This window comes from Solanum dulcamara, chromosome 6 (genome assembly GCF_947179165.1).
Source record: "Solanum dulcamara chromosome 6, daSolDulc1.2, whole genome shotgun sequence".
NCBI lineage: Eukaryota > Viridiplantae > Streptophyta > Magnoliopsida > Solanales > Solanaceae > Solanum > Solanum dulcamara.
Genome location: NC_077242.1, coordinates 613,937 through 641,609, shown reverse-complemented (window position 1 = coordinate 641,609; position 27,673 = coordinate 613,937). Strand labels below are relative to the sequence as shown.

General features: G+C 31.0%; 2 protein-coding genes across 2 annotated transcripts; one reads left to right on the top strand and one right to left on the bottom strand.

The window, feature by feature from the left end:
• Nucleotides 1-419: 419 nt before the first annotated feature.
• On the bottom strand, nt 420-7,674 carry LOC129892317 (mitochondrial import inner membrane translocase subunit TIM50-like). Its single transcript, XM_055967884.1, has 10 exons — nt 7,382-7,674; nt 5,049-5,137; nt 3,752-3,788; nt 2,939-3,000; nt 2,521-2,634; nt 2,205-2,309; nt 2,027-2,125; nt 1,203-1,359; nt 1,002-1,104; nt 420-776 (listed from the first exon to the last, which is right to left on the bottom strand). Exons 1-10 carry the CDS (start codon nt 7,602-7,604, stop codon nt 731-733), a joined length of 1,035 nt encoding a protein of 344 aa, XP_055823859.1. The 5' UTR covers nt 7,605-7,674; the 3' UTR covers nt 420-730.
• Nucleotides 7,675-26,229: 18,555 nt separating this feature from the next.
• Nucleotides 26,230-27,320, top strand: LOC129892426 (uncharacterized). Its single transcript, XM_055967992.1, has one exon. The coding sequence runs from the start codon at nt 26,267-26,269 to the stop codon at nt 27,026-27,028; it is 762 nt and encodes a 253-aa protein (XP_055823967.1). The 5' UTR covers nt 26,230-26,266; the 3' UTR covers nt 27,029-27,320.
• The last annotated feature ends 353 nt before the right edge of the window (nt 27,321-27,673 follow it).

The following is a 27,673-nucleotide window of genomic DNA, read 5'->3' as shown; positions in this document are numbered from 1 at the left end:
TCGTCATATAAAAATTCATGAGCTCAAGAATTAATGATAATAATTTTATTACTATCTAAAGTGAATACTCGCTTAAGATAATAAAACATGACATTTATCAAGATCTTATGTTGTTTTTGCTTGAGTTATACAAGATGAAAGTCTCATATACAATGTCAAACAAAATAAAAGATCTCATTAAAGCGCCTATTCCTATGCATGTTGTATGGACATTTTGCAACACAAATTGCATGGTATCATAAATAACTATCCCAAAGACCATCTGTTATAGAGCTCGGCTCCTGAACCGTACACTAGCATCATGTAGTCCTACCTTATTCTGAAATGTAAATTAATCTACGCCACTTCAAATTGTGACTGAATTTGGCAAAGAAAGATAATACAACAATCTAGAATTTGGCAAAATCATGTAGTATCAATTCAGAGCAGAAACAATATATTGAATGAAGCTGCCGTTTGGCAAAATTTTGACATGAATCCATCATTACAGATATGTTGAATGAAGCTGCCGTTTGGCAAAATTTTGATACGAATCCATTATTACAGAGGAGCTAATGACGTGAGTTCATTTGCTTGGGGGAAAAAGAATACAGCCACGTTGTTAGAGGAGTAACATTCTCAAATTTTTGAATCCTTTAGTTACACATATTTTATCACAGTTTAATGTTCTCTGTCAATTGCTTTTATATTCCGAGGAAAGCATTTTTTAACTCAACTTCCAAACTCATCACTAACGACGCCAAAGGCAACCAGTCTGCTTTTGCTCTTGCATACGCCTGCATCAACAGATCATTACGTAAGACTATCATGCAATAAAATTATCACAGGCAAATAAACCAGCCTCTAATTCCAATACACACCCTCTTCCCGGGCAACCCCAAACAAACGAAAACGAACAAATAATAAATCAGAAGCATCTGAAGTTCCGAGCCTTCAAGGATTTCAAATACAATCTAATAAGCACAGCAACACCTAATAAACGAATCAAGAATAAACTTTACCTATGGTGCTCCTTTGATCGTTCAATAAACTCCTTTGCAATATCATGTCCTTGGTATGAAGCTAATACAGTTCGAATATCAGCTGGCCTATGCTTTCCAACATCTGCATGCAATAAGTTATGGAGCCATTAAAAGTGAGATTTACATGGTAACGTAGTGAGCACCAGATTCTGTAAGTCATTTGATTATTGGCATACTTACATTCAAGAAACGGAATAAGATCTAAAAGTGTGGTATCTTCCACATCTCCTTTCCATGGTTTTATTTCTACGCAGTTCTCTGGCTGAAGGCTACTTTCTAATGCGTTACCACTAATATATATAATCCTTGATGGATCCCTATTCAGCATAGAAAGGTCCTGCAAAAGTAACAGACAGATGACATGGAAATCTTAATCATTACCTTCTCTTAGGAGTTAAAAAATAGGGTAAGGAGGATAAAACATAAACGAAATGAAAAAAGAAAGGTGAAAAGAATGGAAAGGTCCCATCAAAGAAAGAAAGGAAAAGTAAATGAAATCCCGATTACCACGTGGAAAATGAAGCAAGATATAAAATAAATTAAAAGGAGAAAAAGAAATGGTAAGGTTGATAGATTTTTGTGTTGAAGTATATCTTGGAGATTGAGCAAATAAGGAATTGTGTGATCCTCCACTTTCCGAAAGATGCACATCACAAGGATGAAAAATCATAAGAGCTTGTTTGGAACCTCCTAACATATTCAGTTGCAGGTATTCTAAAAGGAAGGCACCATTCACACATCAAGGAAGTAGCTGTATATATTGACAGCAGAAAAACAGAAGAACCATTCAAAGTTAAGACTTGACAACACAAGAACACTAATATATGGGAGTAAGAGTATTCTACAGAATTCACAAATTCCATTCTTCCAACTATGACATGCAGATGCAGAGAAGAAAAGAGAACTGTAGTTACAATGGACACAGACTAACTGAATGACTCTTTAAGATACATCAAGAACATTATAATGAATGGTAAATTTAGAGAACGAGCAAAATCACCCACTCTGTAATGCTTGCCACCCACATATTTAGTTGCACCTCTTGATAGTCTATACCGGATACACTGCTTTGAATCCAATCTATCAATAATGGGGTCAACATACTGCAAAAGCCACAGGCCAAAGTTTTAAATACACAACTGGTACAAAATCTAGAAACACTACGAAGGAAGTGAAAAATACCATGTTCTGTTGGTCAGAGTATACAACGATCTCAAAAAATTGAGCCAAGTATTCCAGAAAATCCTCAACCCCAGGTCTTTTAAATGTTCTCCAGCCTCTCTCGCGCTTTTTAAGGATAGGAAGTCATATTAGTGACAGCAAAATGAAATGATAAAACAAGCTGAATACTTCGAGGGAAAACGCTCTACCAGTAGGAAGAACCTAATGGTACGACTAATCCTAGATACTCACAATGATTTAAAAAAAGCAATTACAGCAAGTTCAAACCACCATGATTAAATGAAAAATCCATCTTGTTTATGACAACAAATTTTACCTTCCAGTCAGAGTAGACCAATGTCTCACTCAGATCAAGAACAATGGTGAAGACATGCTGTTCCAATGGATGCAAATCTGGCAGGAGCTTGTCTGATGATGGTTCACTATAATCCTAAAGCAATCAAAGAGATCTTATTTGTAATTGGGAAGAGATGACATGCAAGAAGAACAAGGCTTAGAAAAGTAACAACAACATACCCAGTGAAATCCCACAAGTGGGGTCTAGAGAGGGTAGAATGTACGCAGACCTTACCACAATCTCATGGAGATAGAGAGGCTGTTTCAGTAAGACCCTCGGCTCAAAAGTGTCGGCCCCAAATAAGAGAGGAAATAAATAAATAAATATATATATATCATAATGACAAGGCTTAGAAAAGCAACATGGTCTAAAAATAAAAACGTGCATAATTACTTACTCGAACTTGTTCTTCAGTCAAGCGCCTCAGATCTAGGTAAAGCTCAACTAACTTGGCAGGCACTGGAATTTTCAGAAGGGGAGAATCAACATATCAACATAAAAATACAGAAAGTGTAAGATTAACCCAAGAAAAACTACGATAGAATGCATTACAAAAAATTAGTATCAGCATAATTAAGAAAATATAGTTATACCATTATAAGAAATCATTTACTAAAAAAGGTCATTATACCATTATAGTAAATCATATTCAAAAAAAAAATTATCAAACTAATTAATAAAGTATAATGTAACCTTTTAGAATGAGTATTTTCATCCTTCCTTATACCTGCTGCCATCAACTCCATGACCCAAAATCGAGCATTGAACACTTCTATTTTATTTTCTATTTTTAATCAGCATTTCTGGAATGTGGGACGTAGTTAAACCCATGGATTATGTCAATAAGTCAATAACACATGCTGTAAACCATGTTATATGCCCCAACACGAGGCATTGCAAGGACAGTTCCACATATCATACACAGTCCATAACAAGCTAGTACAAGACAGACAACCCTCATCCCCTCAACAGTTCAGCACAAAGCTTTGATGTTCCAACACCGGTAGAATTCATGACTAAAGTGAACACAAGTTTACAGACACCTCCCTGACTAGTTGCCAAAGATATCATGCAACAAGCAGAAAAATAAAATTGAAGACATCAATGCGTATTAGTATTAAACCTATAAATTGCACACAGCTGACAATGTGTGGCAAGCATAAGTTCATGTTCTAGGATAAGATGCAGAGAACTCACAATCAGAACAAACCTGTCATTGCAGAGGAGTATAGCAAAGCTTGAAATTTCTGCAAAAAGAATAGGCAGCTGAATATCATGAAATTTCTTTAAGAAGATGGTAACCGAATAGAACTTCTGAATCAAAATAAACAGAATAAATCTGCTTTACCTACTATTGGATTTGAAGCAATGACCCCTGTCATATGAAACCAATACTCTAACCATTGAGTTAAGTAGATCATTTACCATATCAAAGAGAATCAAATAAACGCATCCAATCAATGGATTACAAATAAAATATCACTTATAGATCCCTATTCGAAGGACCGAGATCTACTATATGAATAAAAAGGCTGAATGATCAACTCTACAGTCAATTTAGTATTAGAATAAATAGGTCTTCAAAATGTTCATTTGAAAAATTGAAAACCTTCTTATTGTACAATCCTAATACTTCCCAAAAATTGAACTTGATCAATGAAGGAACAATACCACCATTTTTATTACTATTCATATCAAAATACTTATAATCATAAATTTAACAATAATAGTACTAATAGTGTTATAGCAGTGAAATGAATCTATCTGCTATTTTGTCCTTGTCAGTCAATCGGATTTCTTCCGTTTCATTGGTTTTCATTGGATCCTACCTTCTCTCAAAAAAAGGGAAAGAAACAGGATAAAGATATTTTTCAGTGGACAAGAAAAAGTAACAGACTCGAACACTACAGTGGAAGTGTATTGAATCAAGACCAATCAGTAAACGCCTTTATTATATATAAATAATGAATCATCACAGACATATAAATGAACTTCAGGTTTGAATTCCATAGAATAGACAATATGGATGGGATTATCTATAATGATGACAAAGGGCCCCTAGTTTATCTCTCAAACTAATCAATTTGGCCAAAGGTGTGTGTTCATGAGCCCAAGTTAAAGTTTCAAACTGAATTCCTACCAATATTCGTGCATTGTTAGAGAAATACACGTTTCTAATGACATTACATATCCTTTCATCTCATTCAAACTCCTTTTCAACTTTTGAAGAGTCCCACATTTACCGATAAGGTAAAAATAAGTAAGTACAAACTAAACACATGATTTAAGAAGATCGTTGAATCTAGGATTAGCATAATCTATCCACCACTGACTCAAGCTAAATGCTGCTTATATGCATATAATTTTTTCAATTTTCTTTCCTTTTAGGTTTAATCGTACATTACTCTTATAGTGCAAATAAACAACTACTTTGTCATCAGTTTAAAAGGCTTAGGATAACACAAACACATAAAATGAAAATAACTTAAGAGTAGATCCAGACTAACATCAAAACCAGATGCACTATCACCAACGGTATACTTTGCAGATGCACGCAAAGCCTTGGTCTTCTCCTCAACTTCGTTCAACGAATATGCTGTAGATCAAGGATATGTCAGTGTACATGAAATAATAGGCACATAATACCAACAGAATATTAATGATAAAGGACAGCCTATCAGTCCCTTGACCTCTATGCATTTTTTCACAAGACTATTCCATATCAACATATCAAATTCATTATGAACAACAGGACCAGAGATTGCAATTGGACATCCTAACTAACAATGTACTAATCTACGATGAAGGCAAAAGTCTACCCAATAGCAATTACAGGAGCTTTAAAAAAGTAAGGTTTCAAAACAAGCCCATTATAATGAATTTCTTGTAATAGTAGACTGGGGATAGGCTCAGAGGTTCTTAAGATTTCAATAATGTGTTTGCACCCATTACCTATCAAAAAAAATAGTGTGTTTGTACTGTTAGACCAAGAGGGGCATAGATAAATGAATCTGGAATAAGGTCCCAACTCACAAAACAATACAATAATAACAACAACATACCCGGTGTAATCTCAGAGGTGGATTTTTGAGAGGGTAGGATGTATGCAGACCTTACCTCTACCTTTGTGGGGGTAGAGAAGTTTTCTCGATACACCTTCAGCTCAAAAGAATCAAGCTAAGTATCAGCATACAGAGATACAACCAAAACTAACTGCAATGCTACTTTCTTCCTGAGTTCGTTATCTAAATTGAAGGCAATGGATGGTTATTTCCCTTTGATATGTAAATTTAAAATCCCATCTGAAAAGACACTTAAAGCATGCTTAAGTTCTGAAGTTCAGTGAAGCACAAGTTGTGCACTTCGCATCGCTTAATTAGCACTTTCGTGTATGTCTCAAAGTGCTAATATGTGTGCACCTTCATCTTATGGGTTTTGTCTCACACACACATATATATCGCTTAATTATAGTTTTTCCTTTCTTTTGTCCAAATAATTTGTTTGTGTTTATAGTTACAGTTTCTTGCATTGCATTTCTACTTTTATTTTTTTCTTGATTGGCGCTTTTCTTTGCTAAAGCCCGAGCTTCAATTGCGCTTAATTCATGATGTTGACAAGTTTAACAAAATTTACCAATATCCTTGTTCAGGCCATCCAAATTAAGATTATCACTATACCAATGGCATAAAGGCATTGCATAAATGACACTTCCAAGATCCTTTCAGAAATAGCCACACTCAAGACAAGTTATTAGACCACACAGTTGGAATTTTGTTATGAACCTAAAAGGATTTGAACTATGTTTCCTTTTTTCTTCATAAAGATAGTACAGAGTATTAATTTTCACCCAAGGTGTGGTGGTCAATAAAGTGAATGAGAACCTTAGAGGCCGAGGTTTTATCTGGGAAGGAACAAAAAATACTACTCCCTCCGTTTCAACAAAAAGGGCCTAGTTTGACTTGGCACAGAGTTTAAGAAAATAAAGAAGATTTTTCAATCTTGTGGTCCTAAATTAAAGTTATGCCAAATGTACCAAAATGCCCTTTAATCATATGGCCTTAAATATGCCACATGAAAAGTTGAAATTAGAGTGTTGCCAAAAAAGTAAATGGATCATTCTTTTTGAAATAGAATAAAAAGGAAAGTAGATCATTTTTTTAAATAGAGGGAGTAGGTAATTTCTTCTCTATGTTTAAGCCTTGGTAGGCCAAGTTACCTAGTACTTGTGATGGTGAGAAGTAGTAGCTACTCGTTGAAAGACTGGAGGTGCACAAACCGAACCGGACACCACTACTAACTAAGAATACTAAATAAATATAGTACTCCCTCCATCCCAAATTTAAGTGTCTTACTTTCCTTTTTAGCATGTTCAAAAAGGGTGTCTCTTTCTATATTTAGTAAGTTTTCCAATTTCAACATCATAATGGCAAATTTAAGACCACTAGATTTGAAGTACTAAACACGTCTTTAATTTAACACAACGAAAGTCAAAAGTTTTCATTTATTTCTTAAGCTCCCAAGTCAAACTAAGACGCTTAAATTGGGACAGAAGGAGTAATTATTTTGTACTACATAATAATCTGAGGAGCACTACAAGTGAAATTCCAAAATGTAGAGAATCTAAACAAAAATGCAATTCCCCACTAAGAGTATCCAGTTAGCTTACGCAAACACCTGGATAGATAAATTGCTAGTCATAAAGGATTTCTCATCTGAATAATTCAGGCTAGCTCAGTAGTCACATATGAGGTGCATAATGAAGCTCAAAATTCCACATCCAAGTAATAATTATACAGAAATGGAAGACAATTTAAAATCAAGAGTGTAAAATTGAGTGTACCGTAAGTAGCGTAACCAGCAGTGGAAGCACCGCCAGTGACGGTAGCAACAAGGCTGTACTTGAGAAAATTCCATGACTTGTTCTCAGCTCCGGCTGCGGCCGCGGCGGAAGAAGGTTCAGGCAGAGGCGGAGGAGGAGGAGGCTGGTCTTGGAGAAGACCAGTAGATAAAATCCGCCGATTGCCACTCGAAAATCGGAATCGTGATCGAGCTAAAGCGTACATTATTATGTAGAGGGATTTAGGGTTTTAAGCATAAGATGAAAAACAATTTGGGAGAAAAAAAAGTGAAGCAGGGCTATGGCATATGAATTGTATTTTATTTATTTTTTGGTCAAATCTAAAATACAATGATATTTTTTATATTTGATATAATAGTAATTTAATTTTAAATTTTTTATTTTATTCCTAGCAAAATTATAGTCACACAACTATTTATAATTTATTATTTTAGATTGTAAATTTTAAAAATCTTTTGAGAATTATATAGACGATCATAAGTGTATGCCTAGACCCACGTAATTCTAGTTTTGTCTAAATAGATAAATGCAAAAGTGTTTCAATATTGTTTACATGAGAAGTTCAATATCTGAAGATATTTCTAACATTATAAATGTGTTCTTGCCCTTGTGCTACAAATATAAGAACTGAATTTTAGATTTTGATGTAGAATTATTGCTATGAATTTTTTTGGGGTAAAAGATGAAAGATATCATGAAAATTTTTAAATAAAAATATAATAGTATGCTCTTTATTAATTAGATAAAATCGCACTTGCAATACACGTATTCTAACGTGTGTCTCGCACATATGTATACATTGATACACAAGGATACATTTGATACATATACAATACACAAGTGATACATAATTGAAATATACATTTCAACGTCTTGCATATTTATCATTTATACTTCGATTTTTCAATTCAAAATACCTCAAATCTCCACCAAATCGTTCCATAATTAAGATTCAAATTACTGAAGATATTTCCAACATTATTAATAACACTCAATCAAAACAAATTACAGTTGTACTTTATCTTCTCGATTACTATCTGAAATTTCATATTTCATGATTTGTGATCAATATAACACAATCATTTTTCTAACTTATGTTTCTCTTGTTATAGTTGATCATGTTTTCTCTTCTAGTTTTGAAACATTTGACATAATATGCAGTTGAGCTGTTTATTTGCCCAAAGAATACTCCAATTGAAAGTGTAAGTTCATATTGTTGGTGAAATTACAAAATTACAATTGAAAAATAAAATGAAGAAAAATAAGATCTCTTCTAGGCTGAGGCGCGGATATCTCGCTCTCTTTAAGGAGATTCAAGTCCACTGCAGCAAATCTTTTCACCGATCCAGCAATAGTCTTTTTGACTTGTCCCTTCAAGGATACAACAACCTCATCACAAAGTGTAACTCAACAAATTCTGGACAAGAATTGAATTTAAAGCTCCACAAAAAAGAACAATTCCCTTCAACTAATAAGAACACTTTTTTTTTACAAACTTAATACACTCTATCTTTTCTTACTCCTCAAAACAAAGAAGACCTCTCTATTTATAGGAGAGGAAAGCATTCAAAAAATAATAATAATGGAATGTCATCATTAACGTTTAGTGCACAATTATCATTTAGTGCACCATTATCATTTAGTGCACCACTTACTAATGATAATGAGGTTAAAAAAATAATGGATTGAGTAACAAATGCACAAACTAAAGATGAAAATGAAAGGCATAAAATGTCGCTGGTGTGCAAATACTTTTAAGGAGATTCAATATAGCTACAATTGAAAAATCTGCGGATATTAAGATGGAGATCTTAACAAGCCATTTCTGTTCAATGGTAATCATTTCAAAAGATGGAAGGGCAAAGGAAGGGTAAAGTACTTTTCTACTTAAGTCTTCTCAGTGTTTTATATGTGTTAACTAAGAAGAATCTTAATAAAGTTGACATCCTCTCCATGGATAATGATGAACTTATTTCTCATCAAGTGAAAGTGAAAAAGTACAATAATGATTCTTACAAGTGTCGGTATTATATTCTTAATTGTCTATTTGATAATTTTTATGATTATTATGATAGAACTTACTCTAGCGCAAAGAAAATTCGGAAAGCATTCCAGAGTAAGTATGATACCGAAGAAGCTGAAGCGAAAAAATATGTTGCTAGTCGATTTTTTCGTTTTCAAATTGTGGATGACAAATCAGTGGTAGATCAAGCTCAAGACTTTATAATGATTGTTGGAGAGCTCAGGTTCGAGGAAGTCAAAAGTGAAGATAACCTTATTGTTTGTGGAACAATAGATAAACTTTCACCTTCATGGAAGAAATTTCAAAAAACTATGCGCTACAAACAAAAGGAAATCTCTCTTGAGACATTGATAATGAAAATCCGCATGGAAGAGGAAGCGAGGGGCCAAGATATACTTTTACAATCAGAAGAGAACAACATCACAACTAAGGTAAATTTAGTTACTTCAACTAATGCTACTCCTAAATCTAACAAAAATACTTATTTGAAGCCTAAGAAGAAAAAATTCAAAAAATATAATGGTAGACCTCCCAATAAAAATAATGGTGAAAATAGCTAAACACAAAATCAACAAATTCATGATAAGGGACCGTGCTTTATCTGTGGCAAGAGTGGGCATGTTGCACAGTTTTGTAAATTCCAAAAACGTGATCCTACACCTCAGGCAAACATTACCGAAGAGCCTTTTGTGGCAATGATAACAGGCATAAACATGGTTGAGAATGTTGATGGATGGTGGGTTGATGCTGGTGCAAACCGTCATGTCTGTTATGACAAAGATTGATTTAAAAAATATATTTCTTTTAAGGAGCCCAAAACCATCATGCTTGGTGATTCTCATACTACTCAAATACTTGAAACGAGAAACGTTGAATTGTGTTTTACCTCTGAAAGTGTGTTAACTTTAAAAAATGTACTTTATACTTCTTCCATGAGAAAAAATTTGATGTCTAATTTTCTTCTTAATAAAGCAGGCTTCAAAAGATTATTGAATCTGATCAATATGTAATTGTGAAAAAGAGTATTTTTGTGGGAAAGGGTTATGCTTGTGATGGGATATTTAAACTGAATGTTGAAATGAATAAAGTTTCTACTTCTGCTTACATGCTTTCTTCTACTAATTTTTGACATGCTCGTTTGTGTCATATTAATGATCGTTATGTTGGAATCATGAGTAGTTTAAGATTAATCCCAGTGATTAAAAAGAAATTTAAAAAGTGTGAGGCTTGTAGTAAGGCCAAGATTACTAAAAGGCCTCATTTTTAAGTTGAAAGAAAAAATAATTTATTAGAATTAGTTCACACTGATATTTGTGAACCTGGAGGAATTTTAATCCGTGGAGAAAATAAATATTTTATCACTTTCATTGATGATTTTTCTAAGTTTACGTATGTTACTTGATGAAAAATAAAAGTGATGCTTTTAGAAATTTTAATTTTTTTCTCCATGAGGTTGAAAATCAATTTGGAAAGAAAATAAAAAGAATTGGAAGTGATAAAGGTCGTGAATATGAGTCAAATGAGTTTAATTCTTTTGCTAGATCATTAGGAATAATTCTTGAAACTCCTCCTCCTTATTCTCCTTCATCTAATGGTGTGACGGGAAGAAAAAATAGAACTTTAATTGAATTGACTAATGTCATGCTTATTGAATCAAATGCAACTTTAAATTTTTAGGATAAAACTATTTTGACTGCATGTTATGTGTTAAATCGAGTGTCTCATAAAAAGACTAAACTAACACCTTTTGAGTTGTGAAAAGATTACAAATCAAGTTTGAGATATCTAAGAGTTTGGGGTTGTCTAGCTTTCGTGAGGCTAATGGATCTCAAGGTTACAAATTTGGGTAAGAGAATTACTACTTGTGCTTTTCTTGGTTATGCTTCAAATAGTACAGCCTATAGATTTTTTAATGTTGAAGATAATATTATAATAGAACCGCGTGATGCTATTTTTCATGCAAATAAATTTTCTTTTGATTTTAAAAACAGTAGGGGTCAAAGGATTGAACAAAATATTTTATTACTACCTAGTTCTTCTTCTTCCACTTTTAAAATAAAAAAATTGATGATTTTGTGTTAAGAAGAAGTAAAAGAGCTAGAGTAAAAAAAAATTGGTTCTGATTTTTATGTTTTTAATGTTGGAGATGACCCTTCCACTTGACAAGAAATTTTATATTCTATTTTTTGGAAAGAGCTTGTAAATGATAAAATTGAATCACTAATTTCATAAAATTTGAAAGTAAGTTGATTTACCACCGGGTAGTAAAATAATTGGTTGCAAATAGGTCTTACAAAACAAGTTAAAATCGAATGGATCTATTGATAAATATAAGGCTAGACTAGTTGCTAGAGGATTTAAGCAACTAGAAAGCCTAGAGTTTTTTTATACTTTTTCTTCAGTTACTAGAATTACATCCACTAAACTTTAATTGCCATGACTGCAATTTTTGATTTGCATATTCATCAAATGGATGTAAAAATTATTTTTTAAAATGGAGACCTTAATGAAAAAAATTATATGGAACAACCTGAGGGTTTTGTTGAAGCAGGTCAAGAAAATAAAGTATGTAAACTTACTAAATCTCTATATGGCTTGAAACAGGCACCAAAACAATGGCATAATAAGTTTGATTCCTGCATGATTGAAAATGATTTTAAAACAAATGAGTGTGATAAATGCATATATCATAAGTCTTGAAATAATACACATGCTATTATTTGGTTGATGATTTATTGATTTTTGGCTCTAGTATGAATGTTATTGATGATACTAAGAATATTCTTAGAAACCATTTTGATATGAAAGATCTTGGTGAGGTAAATTTTATTCTTGGAATAAAAAATTACTAGAACATATGATGGAATTTTCCATGACTAGTCACATTATGTTGAGAATTTTTTTTAAAATATAACTTTCTTGATTGCAAGCATGTTTTAACTCATTTTGATTCAAGTGTACACTTGTTTCCTGTTCAAAGTGAAAATGATATGATAAATCAAAAGAAGTATGCTAACTTAATTGGAAGTTTGAGATATATGATTGATTGTACTAGGCCTGATATTGCATATGTAGTAGGAGTACTTAACATGTTTACAAATAAACCAGGTAGTGAACATTGACATGCTATAACAAGAGTTATAAGATATTTAATTGGAACAAAAACTCATAGTTTGTTCTATAAAAAATATCCTGATGTACTTGAATGTTTTCTGATGCAGATTGGAACACTCTAGCAGGTGATTCCTGTTTTATCACTGGTTATATTTTTACATTGGGTGGTGGTGTTGTTTGTTGGAAATCTAAAAAACAAACTATAATTGTTAACTCTACCATGGAGGCTGAACTAATTGCTTTAGCTTCAGCTAGTGAGGAAGCGAATTGGTTAAGAGGTTTATTATTTCAAATACCTTATTTTGAAATATCAATTCCTCAAATTTTAATTTATTGTCATAGCACCATAGCAATTGGTAGAGTTCAAAATCGTTGTTACAACGGTAAATTCATACCTATAAGGAGAAAACTGTTACAACCCATATTTTTGTACATTTGGACATTTGGAATAATTGTAACAAGTGAAGAATAATGGTACGTTTTGGTCTTGTTTGATACATAAGTTGGTTATGGAATTTTGGAGATGGAAGTATTGAAAAAAAAAAGAGAATAAGGAAAAAATATATATATATATATATATATATATATATATATATATATAAGTTGGAAGTTCACAAAATGTAGTTTATGAAAACATATGGGCCAAGGGATTGGGCTTGGAAAGAAATCAAAATAATAAGAGAGGCCCAACACAAGGAAAGGGCCCAAGTCTTGGAACTTAGCCCATTAATTAAGTGGCTTATATATATATATATGTTGATGACTTTTAAGTCATATTTATCCATTAAGTTTTCTTTATCAACAAGAGGATTCAAGAGAGTTCTAGAGAGAAAGGAAGAGAAGAAACTTGAAGATAGAGGAAGAATGGGTTCGGCCAAAGGAAAAAAAAAGGTAAGTCTCCGATTTTGCTTCGTGAATTAATTATCTAAGGTGTACCAAGATGTTATGAAGGTATTGGTAACGTAAATTTATGGTTTGTAGCATCCCAAAAACGTTACCAAACAGCCCCAAAGTTTTAGCCGCGCTAGGAGAGCTTACGAGGCAAGTTTTGGAGAGTTTCGGTAAAGGTAAGGTCTCTCCTTTCAAATTGGAGTTTATGATGTTGTTATGAGGTGTATTACGTGTCCTAAATATGGCTGGAATCAGAGAAAATGTATAAGGAGGCATGATGTTGGAAACTACTAAATTAAAGTCGTAGTAGCTAAATCGAAGTCGCGTAGTGTGTTGTCGTTGTGGCGCTGCGGGTGCAGCTGGTTGGATTGTATGTTGCAGGCCTTTAAAGTGTTTTAAAAAGGGTGTGGTTTCTACTGGTTGCAGCCACACGACCCCCCGTTTGATATGGTTAAAGATTTTACGAAATAAAGGTTAAAAACTCTATTTTGGTATCGTAGTTTTATGCTAGTTGTTTGGAGCTTGTGTTGTGTAAAGTTGAGGTGATTTGATTGTATATATACTACTGGTTGTTCTTGTTGATATGGTTTTTGACATGGTGGCCGAGTTGAAATCTCGGAGATGGTGTATTTATAGGGGAGATGCTGCCGAAATTTCGGCAGATTGAAAATTAATTTGTTTGAAGGATTGAGACAAGTATATGGTGATGAATCTAATGACTATGTCAACTCTCTTGAATGTAGAAAAACAAGTTGGACATAAGCGTAGCTAGTAAGGCGCGACACAGGTATGTAAAGCGAACCTTTCTTTCTTTTGGCATGTCTTTGTCATAGGTATGTAAAGTTAACCGTTCCTTCTTTTGGCATGTCTTTGACATAAGTATGTAAGGCTTACCCTTTTTTTTCAAGGCATGATCCCGATGTTATGGTTTCATAAGTTCTTCCATATTTTTTTTTGTTTCCAAAAGTTAGGTGTCAATGGTCCCAAGGGAATGACTACTTTTTCTATAACCCATCAATATTTTCCAAAATGTCTATAGCTTTCCAAGACAAAGGTTTATAGTATTACAAGCTTTTATGATAGTAACGATAGATATGTTTTACAACGACATTGATGATGTCGAGGATAAGAATATGTCTATGATGGCTATGATAAGAACGGCTTCATGTATGTAATGTTTACTCTTCTTTATCTTGGCATGTTTTGACATAAATATATAGAGCTACTCTTTCTTTTTGGCATGATTTTTATGAAACAAGTATATGACATTTTATACAATTTCAAGAAAGTCTTATTCGTAGAGCCACTAGGATGGCCAATTTTCTTGAGTTTCCAAAGGATATTTTCTCGTGCTTAGATACGTGTATATGATTCCAAAAGTTTTATTTTGATATAATCCATGATAATTTTTGAAAGGTACTTGACATGACTCTTATCTTGATTTTGAATCATAGCTCATTCCGATTATTCTACGAGTCTTGAAAATTGGTCATATGTGCATATGTATACGATTTGACGCCTTATGAGATTGTGACCTTATTCTACGTTCTCTTAATATTATCTTTCGTTGATAGTCTCATCCTATAATAATTATTCCTTCAAGGTGAGACAAAGCGACCATGGTTAGTCTATAATACAATCGGAGGTTATCGACCTTCCGTCACTCCGATAAATACACGACTTTCGTTGGGCTCTCATGCATGCTGTCTATATGTATATGTATATGTATATGTATATGTATATGTATATGGGGGATATGGGGAGGTGTATATGTGGCGCTATAGACGCATTCCCACCTGATCAGTTGGAGTAATTTTCATCCTGGACGCGGGATGCCCGGACGCGGGAAATATGTGGGCACGCCGACGTTGTTCGGTGATATGACTTTTATTTTCTATGCATATGAAAAAGATATGTTTTATATGATAAGACAAGCATGCATGGCATCCGGCCTAAAAGGGCACTCATATGTACAGGTTACTCTCTTATCTCACTATATGTCTATGATTCTACGATATGGTTGTTCATACCTTATGTTCTTTATTATGCTGATTTTCATGCCTTACATACTCAGTACATTACTCGTACTGACCCTCTTTTCTTTGGGGGCTGCGTTTCGTGCCACGCAGGTACACCCAGACAAGTAGAAGCTACTATAGAAGATGTTCCAGCGGGGTTGGAAACTCCACTTGTTCTGGAGTGCTGTCGAGTCAGAGTTTATGCACTATGATGTTTCGTTCGAAGTTAGAGACTTTGCAGACAGAGTTGTGGGTATAGAGTGTTATCTTTGTAAGTGGCGTCACCAGCCGATATGTTATTATGTCGTATGTCATGAGTTTATGAGATGATAGATTTTGGATAGCAAGATTCGGAAAGCGTAGCTATGTTTTTCATTTCTTTTTGATGCAAAATTTTAAAGAGATTGAGTATGTTCTATGAGTTAGCGGGTTCGCTTGGCTCCGAGCACGGGGTCGGGTGCCCATCACACCCTGTTGAGATCGGGGTGTGACAAAAACACAGTAATATAAGATCGTATTTGACAAGTGGTATCATTAATGTTGATTATGTCAAATCTTGTGATAATCTTGCAGATCCTCTTACTAAGCCTTAACAAGAGAAAAAATCTAGAGCACATCAAGGGGGTTGAGATTGAACCCTATAAATCCATGGGTCATATATGAGGAAACCCAACCTGAGGACTAGAAATCCTATAACTAGGTTCAATGGGACAACCGAATCATATGATGACTTATTGTAAAAAAATACATTATTTTTTATTCCCTCCCTATGATAGGGGTGCATTGTTTCCTGTAGTGATTTGTGGAGGTTGAGTTTATAAAACTCTTAATGAAAATTTATAGCCCGTATGGGTGGAGTGTTAAACTTACAAAAGCACTCTCGACAGATTTCACATATGTGAGTGTGAAAGTAGGCCGCTTCTTATGAGAATGAGGCTTATTCTCGAAAGCACTCATAAAATCAGGATAGCACAAGGCCGTAATGTGCTGGCAGTTAAAGTTCATGTCAACATCTTGATTATTATGTGTGAGCAGTAATATTTTATTTTTCTTAAGCAGTCATAGTTTAAATCTGCGACCATTGCGACTCTAGAGTAAAAGTTGTTGTTTCACTAAGTGGAGGTTCAATGCTTAGCACACCTTTATTATGCATAGTAATCTTCCTTCAGCTGATAAACTCTCTTATTTAATATTAAAATGAGTGGATGATTATTGGTTTTAGCATTTTAATATTAATCTTGAGTGATATTAATTTGCATTAGTGACATATGTTACAATTCTCTCTTTAGTGCATAAAGATGCCTTTCATTATCATTTTAGTATGCAAATATTAAATTAATTGAGTTTTTTTTTTAATTTTTGAATTCTTACGCTTCAAATATCATAATTTTTTTTTTCTAAATAAACATTAGTTTTAATATTTTTTTTGTTCATTTATATTTGTCACATTTCACTTTTTGAAAGACAAATAGTATGAATTTTGATAAATATTTTAAGATATTTTTTTTCCGTTATATTAACATAAAAAGAATTTTAATTTATAATATTTTCATATAGATTTTAGATATCTAAATTTAAAATATTAAATTAATTAAATTTATTTTATTTTTAAAAATTAATTAAATTGACTTTCATGAAGACAGTGAAATATAAACGGAGGGATACATTTTTCTAACTAGACTAGATATAGTTGGCTTCAACATTAAATGAAAGAATTGAAGACTTCGATGCAGTGTCCAGAAATCTCCAATTGGGAAATGGAAAAAAGAATTGAATCTCTAATAGACTTTCTAGAACCTTTTATCATAATTTACGATTCGAATTTCCCAAAAACAATTTCAAGACTTTCTAGAACATACTTGTTATGTTTTAATTATTTTTGTTACAACACTTGTCATGTTTTATTATTATTGTTCATTTACTGCACTCACGCTAAACGTGCAACTTCACACTACTTGTTTTTCTTTACCAATGTAACGTAAGCCAGCTCATGACTTGTTAGATATTTTTGAGAAATAAAGAAATCATTTTTGATAGTAAAAAGTATTTTTATAATGTTATTATGTAAAAGGTAGATAAATTATTTTCAAAATATTTTCAAATAGAGAAATCATGCATTGTAAGCCGTTGATTTTCCTAATTTGAAAGTACAAAAAGCGACCGCTAACTACTCTTCCAATTCATTTGTGGTATTGTTTGATTTTAGACACGCCACGCAAATTAGTTACTTACCATTTAGTACTCCTTTCATTTTATTTTATAGATATGTTTGATTTGACATAATATTTAAGAATTTTTTTTTTAAAAAAATTATGATCTAAAATAATTTTTAAATATTTGTGTAGTCGTAAGACATTTTATTTAAAGTGAAAGGAGAATTTTAAAGTTAAATTATTTTTAATTATAGTAAAAGAAAATTCTTTTTAAGATTAACTAAAAGAAAAGAAATCACATAAAATAAGACGAAGAGAATACTATTTTTGGTGTTTTCTCTTTCTTATATTCATTATTATAGACGACTATTAAGTAATGTACCATACATTTTCGCTCTTAATCAGAAATCAAATCATGTGATTAAAAAAAACAATAAAAATAAAACACATAAATCCAGGAATAAGTTTTTGGAAAAGATTATTGATACATATATTAAGAAAATTGCTAGTAAGAGATATGAGTCAATTTATTTGTAACTAATAATAATAATAATAATAATAATAATAATAATAATATACGTACGTCTTTATTAGTAGGAAATACGTTCCCTTATTAAAAAAGTAAATTTTATGTAATTTAATCTTACCTCCGCCTCCTAAAGATAAATAAATATTGAATAACAGACGGTTATAAAAATTAAAAAAAGGGAAAAACTTGTTGACCAAGCAACCACCTTTGTTTTTTTTCTAAAATCCCAAAACTGCCCTTGAAATTTTGCTTCTCTCCTCATCACTCCTTACAAGTATATAAATGTCCATTTTCTTTCAATACAACAAGCAAATTAAACTCTTATTTTCATCTTCACCAAATAAGTTTAAATTTGTTTTCCAACAATGGCTCTAAGTTGGGTTGTTAGCATTGCAAATACAATTACTCTTGGAAACTCGAAATCGCTATCATCAATCGAATTCAATAAAATTCAAACGAGCCAGAGTATGAACTCTGTTTCAGATGAAAAAAGCTTTGAGTTTTTTCAAATGCCTCTTCATTATCCGAGATACACGAAAGATGATTATGAGAAGATGGAGGAATGGAAGATCGATGCGCTTCTGAGAGAATATGGGCTTGATTTTCATGGGACAGTTGATGAGAAGAGGAGGTTTGCTATGGGTACATTTTTGTGGCCTGATCAACTTTAATTTTTGTTCTAATTTGGTCATATATGCTCTGTTTTTTTTTCGAGATTGAGACAGAGTTGTTACTACTGTTATTGTTATAGATGTCTTTTCTTGTTGAGGCCAGATTGCGTTTATATGATAAGTCTGATTCTAACGTGTTTGAGGTTGAGACGGAGTAGATGCTGTTGTTATAAAATCTCTTCATTTATGACCAGATCAAGTTTAAATTTCTCCTAATTGGTCATTTATGTTCTGTTTTTTCTTGAATATTGTAGCGGAATTTAACGTGCTTGGGATTGAAACGTAGTAGTAGTTGTTGTTATAGATATGGTTTTTACTTTTGTTGTGGCCAGATTAAGTTTAAATTTGTCCTAAAAGCTGAATTTAACGTGTTTGAGATTGAAACGGAGTAGTTATAATTATTACTATTACAAATATTGTAATGTCCGTCCCAAAATTTTTCTTCTATTGTTCTTCTGGAGTGTTTCTCTTCAAAAAACTTGTTAAAAACGAAGAAAATGTTCATGTTCAAGGTGTTTTTAGTTTACTCCTTGAACAAGGCTCATAGGAACTTATCGTTTTTGGTGTTAGAGATCAGAATTTTTACCATTCAGAAAAATAGTATGATTTTATAAAATTCGATTAAATTGATTGAGAATATCTCACTATTTCTTAGGTAGACCAATTGATCGATTAAAAAGTTTTAAAACCTTTTTCTAATTAAAAAGTTTATTTTAGGGTTACTTGGAGGTTACTCTATCTTAAACCCTAGTTCGTGCCTACATAAATGGTATTATATTCTTTTGAAAAGTCATCTCGAAAATTTCACAAATTCATGGAATATTCATAAAGAGATCAAAATATGTCAAACTCTTCTTGATAATCAAATACTTCAAGAAGATCCACAAATCCTTTCATGGAAATCAAGTTCAAATCATCCTAGCTAGTTCGAGAAATACGCCATTAGCGGCCCTCGAATCACGATGGAGATCAAATTCAAATCATCCTACTTTAATAAATAAACCATTAACGACCCTCGAATCAAGGAGAAAATTCAGAAAGAAGAATCAAAGGAACAAATAAATTTGTACTCACATATTTTATCAATAAAATTATGTTTCTTCATATTTTATTTGTGATTGCAATTTATTTTTCATCACTTTATAATTTGTTGCAAACAATATGATACTAGATTCAGATACTAGCTATTAGAAGAGGAATATATATACATTGGAAAATACTAAATGAATAACTCAAAATCATTCATAAATTACACGACTTAAAACCTATTTGGATTGACTTTTGGCTTATAAGTCAAAAGTTAGAAATTTTAACTTATGATTTTTGATATATTTTTATCATTATAACCTAAAATCAAGTGTTTATAAGCCACTTTTACTAAAAATCAAGTGTTTATAAGCATAAAAAATGCTTAAAAATTATTTTAACTTAAAAACACTTAAAATAAACCAATCCAAACAAACTCTTAGAACCATTCAATAAAAGAAGCTTCATCTCCTTGAGAGTAGCTTCTCACATTATCAAATCTTTTGCATCATTGTGGTGTTCATTTGCTAGGAAGTACTATTACCTTCCACCTATACATATCAAATAACTTTGTCATGAAACTTCAATATATGCGAATAAATCACATAAGAGTTGAACCTCAAGTTTTATGATTCTCAATCCATTTCGTTATATATTAGGCTATACTTTTGAATATATATTTATCCGTCACCTCACATATTTATATAATATAATTAAAAGTCTTTTGATTTGTAGCAAAAACTTACAATCTTGAATAATAACTTTGATAATATGATATGTTTTTCTCTTTGGTAATTTTAATTGCAAGTAAATAGTCAGTTTTCTTCACGTAATTACTTTTTAAATTTCGGGTTTAATAAGGGCGAAATAGGTAACAAATACACTATTTTATTTATGGAATTAGACTGGGTCAATAAATGAAACAATCACATTACTTTTTCTAACAGTTATACATAAATTATATATTCATTATAATTTATATATATGATTATGCATATATTATAACCTCACTATAATATTCTTATATAACAACACCTCACATGGTACGATATAGTTTGATATTTGAAACTTCAATACGATAATTTTGATATTCAATTTTAAAACTATTATATTATTATCATATTAATTTAATTCGGTATGGTTCAATATTTTGAAGTTTAGTCTCACTATTTTACGATATGATAAATCGATAATCATAATTTGTTCAACTTTAATTAATATATACTCATATAATAAAGTGTTGATTTATTTGACATTTTAATATTAATATTTAATATATTAATTTACTTTTAATTGTGGAGTCAACTTGCTGCCGTTGGACACTTATTTGCTGCACTACTCCATTTTGGAGTTGGTGCATATGTTACAATTCTTTAAGAGCAGAAGTTTGTGGCCGTTGAGTTGTGAGGCTGCAGTAATTGCATTTGCACGTTGGTTATGTAATTTCTAAGTTCGGCAACCTTGCGTCTGAGAACTATCTGATGCGGGAGTAATCCATCGAGCTGAATGCTTGGTTGAGTATTCTATCGTGCCTAGTATTTTATTTTCTTTATTTACTTTATCATTATCATTCTATTTATTACTATGAAAATTTTTCTCACCTATAAATAGAGATTGTCTTCTTTTATTTTTTAGACACAAGAAAATAAAAAATTCATAAGAGTTGGTAAAAAAGAGAGTTCTTATTAGTTGAAGGGAGGTGTTTTTTTTATGGAGCTTTAAATTCAATTCATGTCCAGAGATTGTTGAGTTTTACTTTGTGATAAAACTGTTGTATTTTGGAGGGGACAAATAAAGAGGACGACGGCTGGACTAGTGAAAAGATTTGCTGCAGTGGATTTGAATCTCCTTAAAGAGAGGGAGATATCCGCGTCTTAGCCTGAAGAGATTTTATTTTCTTCATTTAATTTTTCAATTGTATTTTGTACTCTTGTAATTTCACCGACATAGAGTATTATAACTTCGACAATTCAAAAAAGGTTCTCAATTATATTATACCAACACATTACACATGTAGAAATATATATTCAAAAGAAAGTACAAACAACTCCTTTTGTTAATCAATTACATTTAAAATACACTCCAATCAAAAGATAGTCAAAATTTGTACTTCTAAACATTTAGTTTATATAAATACTAGGTTGCATATTTGTTAGTATTTTAATAGATATACATGTTATTTATGTAACTATATATTTCGGTCAATACCAAATACCTTATCGAATACCAAAAATATTTAAAATGTATATCATATACCATACCAAATACCATAATACCAAAAATTATTGTATCAAAAATTTCAGAAATGATATTATAATTCGATATATACCGTATCATGTCCACCCCTATTCACTATATGGTTAAGTTTTTCTTCGACACCCATTTTGTGTTTTATTTTTACCTCTTTGGAATAACATTTACCTATAAGAGTAACATTCGTTTTTATAACAATATACTATTTGTAAAAATTATCCCTTTATAACAATTTTTTGATAATATAATAATTAACCATTTTATAGCAACAGATCTAGGATTTTGACTAAATATTTATTAATAAACGTATGACAAAAATTATTATACGGATATAATATCTTGTGCTTATTTTTTATTTGCTTATAACGGTCAAATATTATTTAAACTTTAAATATTGACATAAATATATAACAATCAATCATTATAACATTTAAAACATCACGAAACCAAACACTATAACGATGAGAAATTTTGAAACCAACAATATTATTATAAAATTATTTGACTTTAGTCATTAATTAATGTGAAGAAAAAAAAAGATTGATTGGGGTGATAGGTTTTTCTCATGTTTCTTAAAGATTAACTTAAACTCTTTGATTATGTCATTATTGTGTCGTTGATTACACAAAATTACGTAATTTACTTGCTAAGAAAATTGACAATTTTATTCAGCAAACCAATTAAACTCAAGTTACGAATACTATTAAAAAAAAAGGGCAGCCCGGTGCACTAAAGCTTAATTACTTTGTGCGTTTACTATTACTTATTACGTTGAAATTCTCGAAAATCAAATTATTTGAATTTTGACTTACATTTTAAAATGTATTTTTTAAATCCGATTAATATGAGGAGAATTGCGTATTATAATATTTTTTAACATCTAAATTTTAAATTAATTTTATTCAATTTAACGTTAAATTAATTCTTTAAAAATAAAACGTAACAAGTAAAAATGAACAAACAAATTTAAAAAAAATCTAAAGAAACGTGAGAAAATCTATCACCGCAATATATTAATCCAACGTCATTGTTAAAAGTAGTGACACAACAATGGGGTAATCTTATTAATGTCTATCTCAATTAACATATGATTACTAATCATACTCGTAATTAACATAGTGGGACAAGTGTCTTATATTTTAATATTAAAATAAGATATAGTTTGGTGTATTCAATTGAGGAAATAACAAAATTGTTCCTTATGTTTAAAGTAAATTTAAGGTAATTCCTTAAATATATTCAATATGGATTATGGACAATTTTGGCCCTGAGTTTAAATAATTTGCTCAAAGTGATCACTTTTTGTATCATCAAATATCTAATAAACTTTATCGATTAGATTTGACGGGAACTATAAAACAATGATTTAGCGGAAATTCATATTTGAAAGATTTATAATAGAATGATATACAAACTCAATATATTTCGATGAATATAATAGGATGTATAGCTATATAAATCGTTAAGAACATTTTTAGATTTGATCCAAGATAAACTACGATAGTAGATTTATTAAATTCGAAATATGGTAAAATAGCTCCCGTTGGATTAAACAACTCCTTTCATGAGTCTATTTTTTAGAGTCTTGTTTAACTTATTGAGTGTGCAACTTTTGCAATTTTTCTCTAAATTTAACAGACATAATTTGTTAAAGCAAAAATCAAAAGTGAAATTAGTTGGGGACACCGTATAACTCTCTTTAAGAAATTCGGATAAAATAGCTAGAGGTTTGCAAAAATCGAACCGATCAATAAATTGAATCGAAAAAAAATGTTATTGGGTTAATGAGTTTTTAATGGTTTTATTTTTTATCGAATTATTGGTTCGATATTGATTTTTAATATTGGGTTATGGGGTAAATCGATAACTCATTAAGACAATAATAATTTACTATTCTATCCCTAAATAAATATTAAATATTAATATCAATACCGTATTGATTACTATCTTTGCCCTTTAGCCTTTAATTCATATTATTGTCCTAGTTCTTTTATTTGTGTTGTACTTGTAGAGTTTTTTTCATGTTAGTCATTATTGTTTCTATTTATGAGCATTCCATAAAGTTATATTATATCTTGTCGCGCTAAATTGTTGGAGAAGTCATATAATTATTTTATGAGCATTTTTTATTGGTAAAATTGAAAATCCAACCGTTAAAAATCAAAATCGATAAACCAAAAATCGATAAAAAACATCTTATTAGTTTGTTATTAATTTAACATATTTCAAAATTAAAAACCAATAAATCAAATTGATAATACATAAAATTAAACTGAATCGATCGATACACCCCTAAAAATAACCTCGTAACTTCAAGGGAAAAAGTGACTCCTTATCAAGGGGGTCATGATGACTATTTATAATAATAATACAAATCTCTATAAAATTGTAAGACTTTGTATGGTCAGGGGCGGCCACATGCCCAATGTCATAGGGTCAAGAAAATTGGTAACTTGATGATTTTAAAGGACCAAATTATTAAGCAATATATTTAAGAGATATACTTTGAAGTTTGAACTTACCCCAAATAGATGCTGTAATATTTTTTTAATTGTCTTTTTTCTCTATTTATTTTCCTTGTGCATTTGATTGAGTTGACACGAAAAGAAGCTCAATTCAATCATAGAGGCAAAAAAATTTAATAATAATTAATAGCATAGGTCAAAGGAACTCAAATTTCAGCCATAAAACAAAGCAAATGTATCTATTGATTCAATAATACACACACATTTTTGGTTAAGTGGGACAGCTAAAGATTTCAACAATTTTCATTTCAATTACATAAGCTAATGAAGTTGAGTGAATGGACGAGTATAAATCTATAGCTATTCCCACACTTCCACATGGCAATCCTAGTTCATCACAAATTCACAAACACATTACCCCACCCCCTCAAGTTACCATGTACCTTCGAATATGAGTGTTCACGATTTGAATAAAAATTGATTCAAATCGAAAAATCAAATTAAATTGATCAAATAAATCGATTTTTTTATTTGGTTTGATTTTACACTTTTAAAAATCAATAATATTTGGTTTGGTTTTGTTCAAAAAAATTGAAGTTCAAAAAAATCGAAGAAATAACCGAAGCGAACCGAAAAATTATATACATATTTTTTTTTATAATTATACATACATAATATATTATTTTTTATAAAACACTTTTTTATGCAAAAAAATGGAGAACATTAATTTAAAATAGTAAGGTATGATGAATCTTTTATTTGTACAACCATATCATTAGCTTATGCATTATTCAGTAAGTCTATATTGTTTAGTACATTGATTTAACTAATAATATAAGTAGGAAATTAATCATAATTAAAATTTTTGTATAAGAATTATAATATCTAAAATGACACAAAGACAATTTATTCATTTTTGAATGAATTATTATCTTTTTTTTCTCTTTTGAATTAATTGTTTCTTTTATTTTTGTGTCTGATTAATAATCGAATAATCGAATAATCGAACCAAACCAAACCAAACCAAACTGAAATCGATAACAACCAAACCAATGGATGAATATTTTTATTTGGTTTGATTTGGTTTAAATAATTTTAAAATAGATTAAATTGCTTTGATTTTAATTTTTACCAATAATCGACCCAAACCGACCCATGAACACCCCTATCTCCGGGTATTGATAGATGCAGATTCAGAATTTTGAAAAGATAATTTATAACTTTGTTTTGAATATTAGTAAGATAAGATTGGTGTTATATCCTAATTACATGGTAAATTATACGCGTGTGATGATTTTGAGAGTACTGAATTCATTATTTTCAATATTCGTTTATTTCTCTTGATGCACGTCATAACAACATCATGCCAGTGTGGTGGTTCTACACATGAGGTCTACGTAGGGTGGGGTACACAAACCTTACCCTTACCTCTTGTGCATGATAAATAAAGAAATATTTCTGGCACATATAATAGTTAATTAAGTTATTCTGAATTTAATTTTGTGACTTTGGTACAATAAAAAAAAACAATAAAATATATAACCATATAGGGGATATTATTAGAACTCTTCAAAATGCCTATAAAAGGCACCAACTCTATCAAAGTTCCTAGACACATGATCATCTCCCCTCCTCCCTCTTTCAAAAAAGGAAGGACGAAAAGATCATAGAAAAAAAAAACAAAAAAAACATTATTTTCACAAAGAGCCACATATAGGAATGAAATGAAGTACAAAAACTTATTACAAAGCTTGGCCAAATTTATGGAGAAATTCACTCAACTACTTGCTTCAATTTCTTTATTTTCATTCTTATTTTCGTACTTCTCATCTTACTTCTCATCCTTCTTTACCTATTATTATTCATTAAACTTCTCATTTTCTACATTTCCTTTCCAACTTCTAAGCCATGCTATGGACAAAAAATATGTATTTCTACTATGCAATGGTATATTCTTGGTGCTCCTCGCTAATACTTCTAACGAGGAAGAGAAAGAAGAAGAAAAAGTAGAAGAAGACGGATTCTTGAATGAATTTCTAGAATCCGAATTACCACTTTGCATTGGGGCTCATGCCTCGTATTTAGAAACATCAAAAGAAGAAGTACATGTACGACAACATGAAGATGAGATGAGCATACAACTTGGTAAGTTTCATGAAGTACCATTGAACGTTGAAAACTCAATTATGACAATCGTGGAATATAAGCAAGATGAGGCAACGTCAGAAAGTCATGAAGTCTTGGACAAAGAAAAGGAAAATGGTAGTATTGGAGATGAAAAATGTTCTACAACCTACGAGATTGTAGAGGCAGATGATTGCGAAGAAAATGACTTTTTTAGTGAAGAAGAAGAAGTGGAAGAAAGTGATGAGCCATTGAATAAGTTGAGTACTGAGGACTTGAACAAGAAATTTGAAGAATTCATAAAAAAAATGAAGGAAGAAATTAGAATTGAAGCTCGCCAACAATTAGTCCTCGTAAAGTAATTAATCAAAATGTATATGTCCAAAATCAGTAATTAATGCTTGCATTAGAGTAGACTGTCTATATTATTACACTCTTCAAAATATTACAATCCTTCTTCAGATCATATAAACGTGAGATGCTTTGTGCACCGAACTGTCCATCAATTAAAATAGTCACCTTCGTTAATGTACATTTGAGTTAATTTCCTTTCCTATGAGTATTAGATTTTTTTTTATATTCTTTTTTTTACGTTTTCTAGATTAGGTAGAGGAGTATGTACGTAGTTGCAATTCATTCTATGTATGTTAATATATGAACATTATTATAGTTTGTCTTTAATGAAATTCTTATTTAGTCCACGTTGCATCCACATACGTGGAAAATGGCTGACTTTATTTTATTTAAACCATAACCAAGTACAGAGATTAAACGTGTTCCAATTAGCAACATTCACAATTAATTCAAAGCCTAGTCATTAATGTACTGACAATGAAAACATAAAATATACGTCGTATTACTGAGGGTAAAATAAAATAAAAATAAAATATCTTAAACTTTTATATGACAAGTATTTTGAAAAAATATTTTTAATAAGGACTATGGCACATATTTTGAGATGTATAATAAATTAGATTTAAGTTATATATATTGATATTTTAATTATT

Bases quoted from the DNA above. Each gene is read 5' to 3' on its own strand.
- LOC129892317 (XM_055967884.1), bottom strand. From the start codon at position 7,604: ATGTACGCTTTAGCTCGATCACGATTCCGATTTTCGAGTGGCAATCGG. The intron at 5,138-7,381 runs GTACACTCAATT...CTTGATCTACAG, and splicing joins TGCTGGTTACGCTACTTACG to CATATTCGTTGAACGAAGTT. The intron at 3,789-5,048 runs GTTAGTCTGGAT...TTCTTTTTGCAG, and splicing joins ATAGTGCATCTGGTTTTGAT to AAATTTCAAGCTTTGCTATA.
- LOC129892426 (XM_055967992.1), top strand. From the start codon at position 26,267: ATGAAGTACAAAAACTTATTACAAAGCTTGGCCAAATTTATGGAGAAA.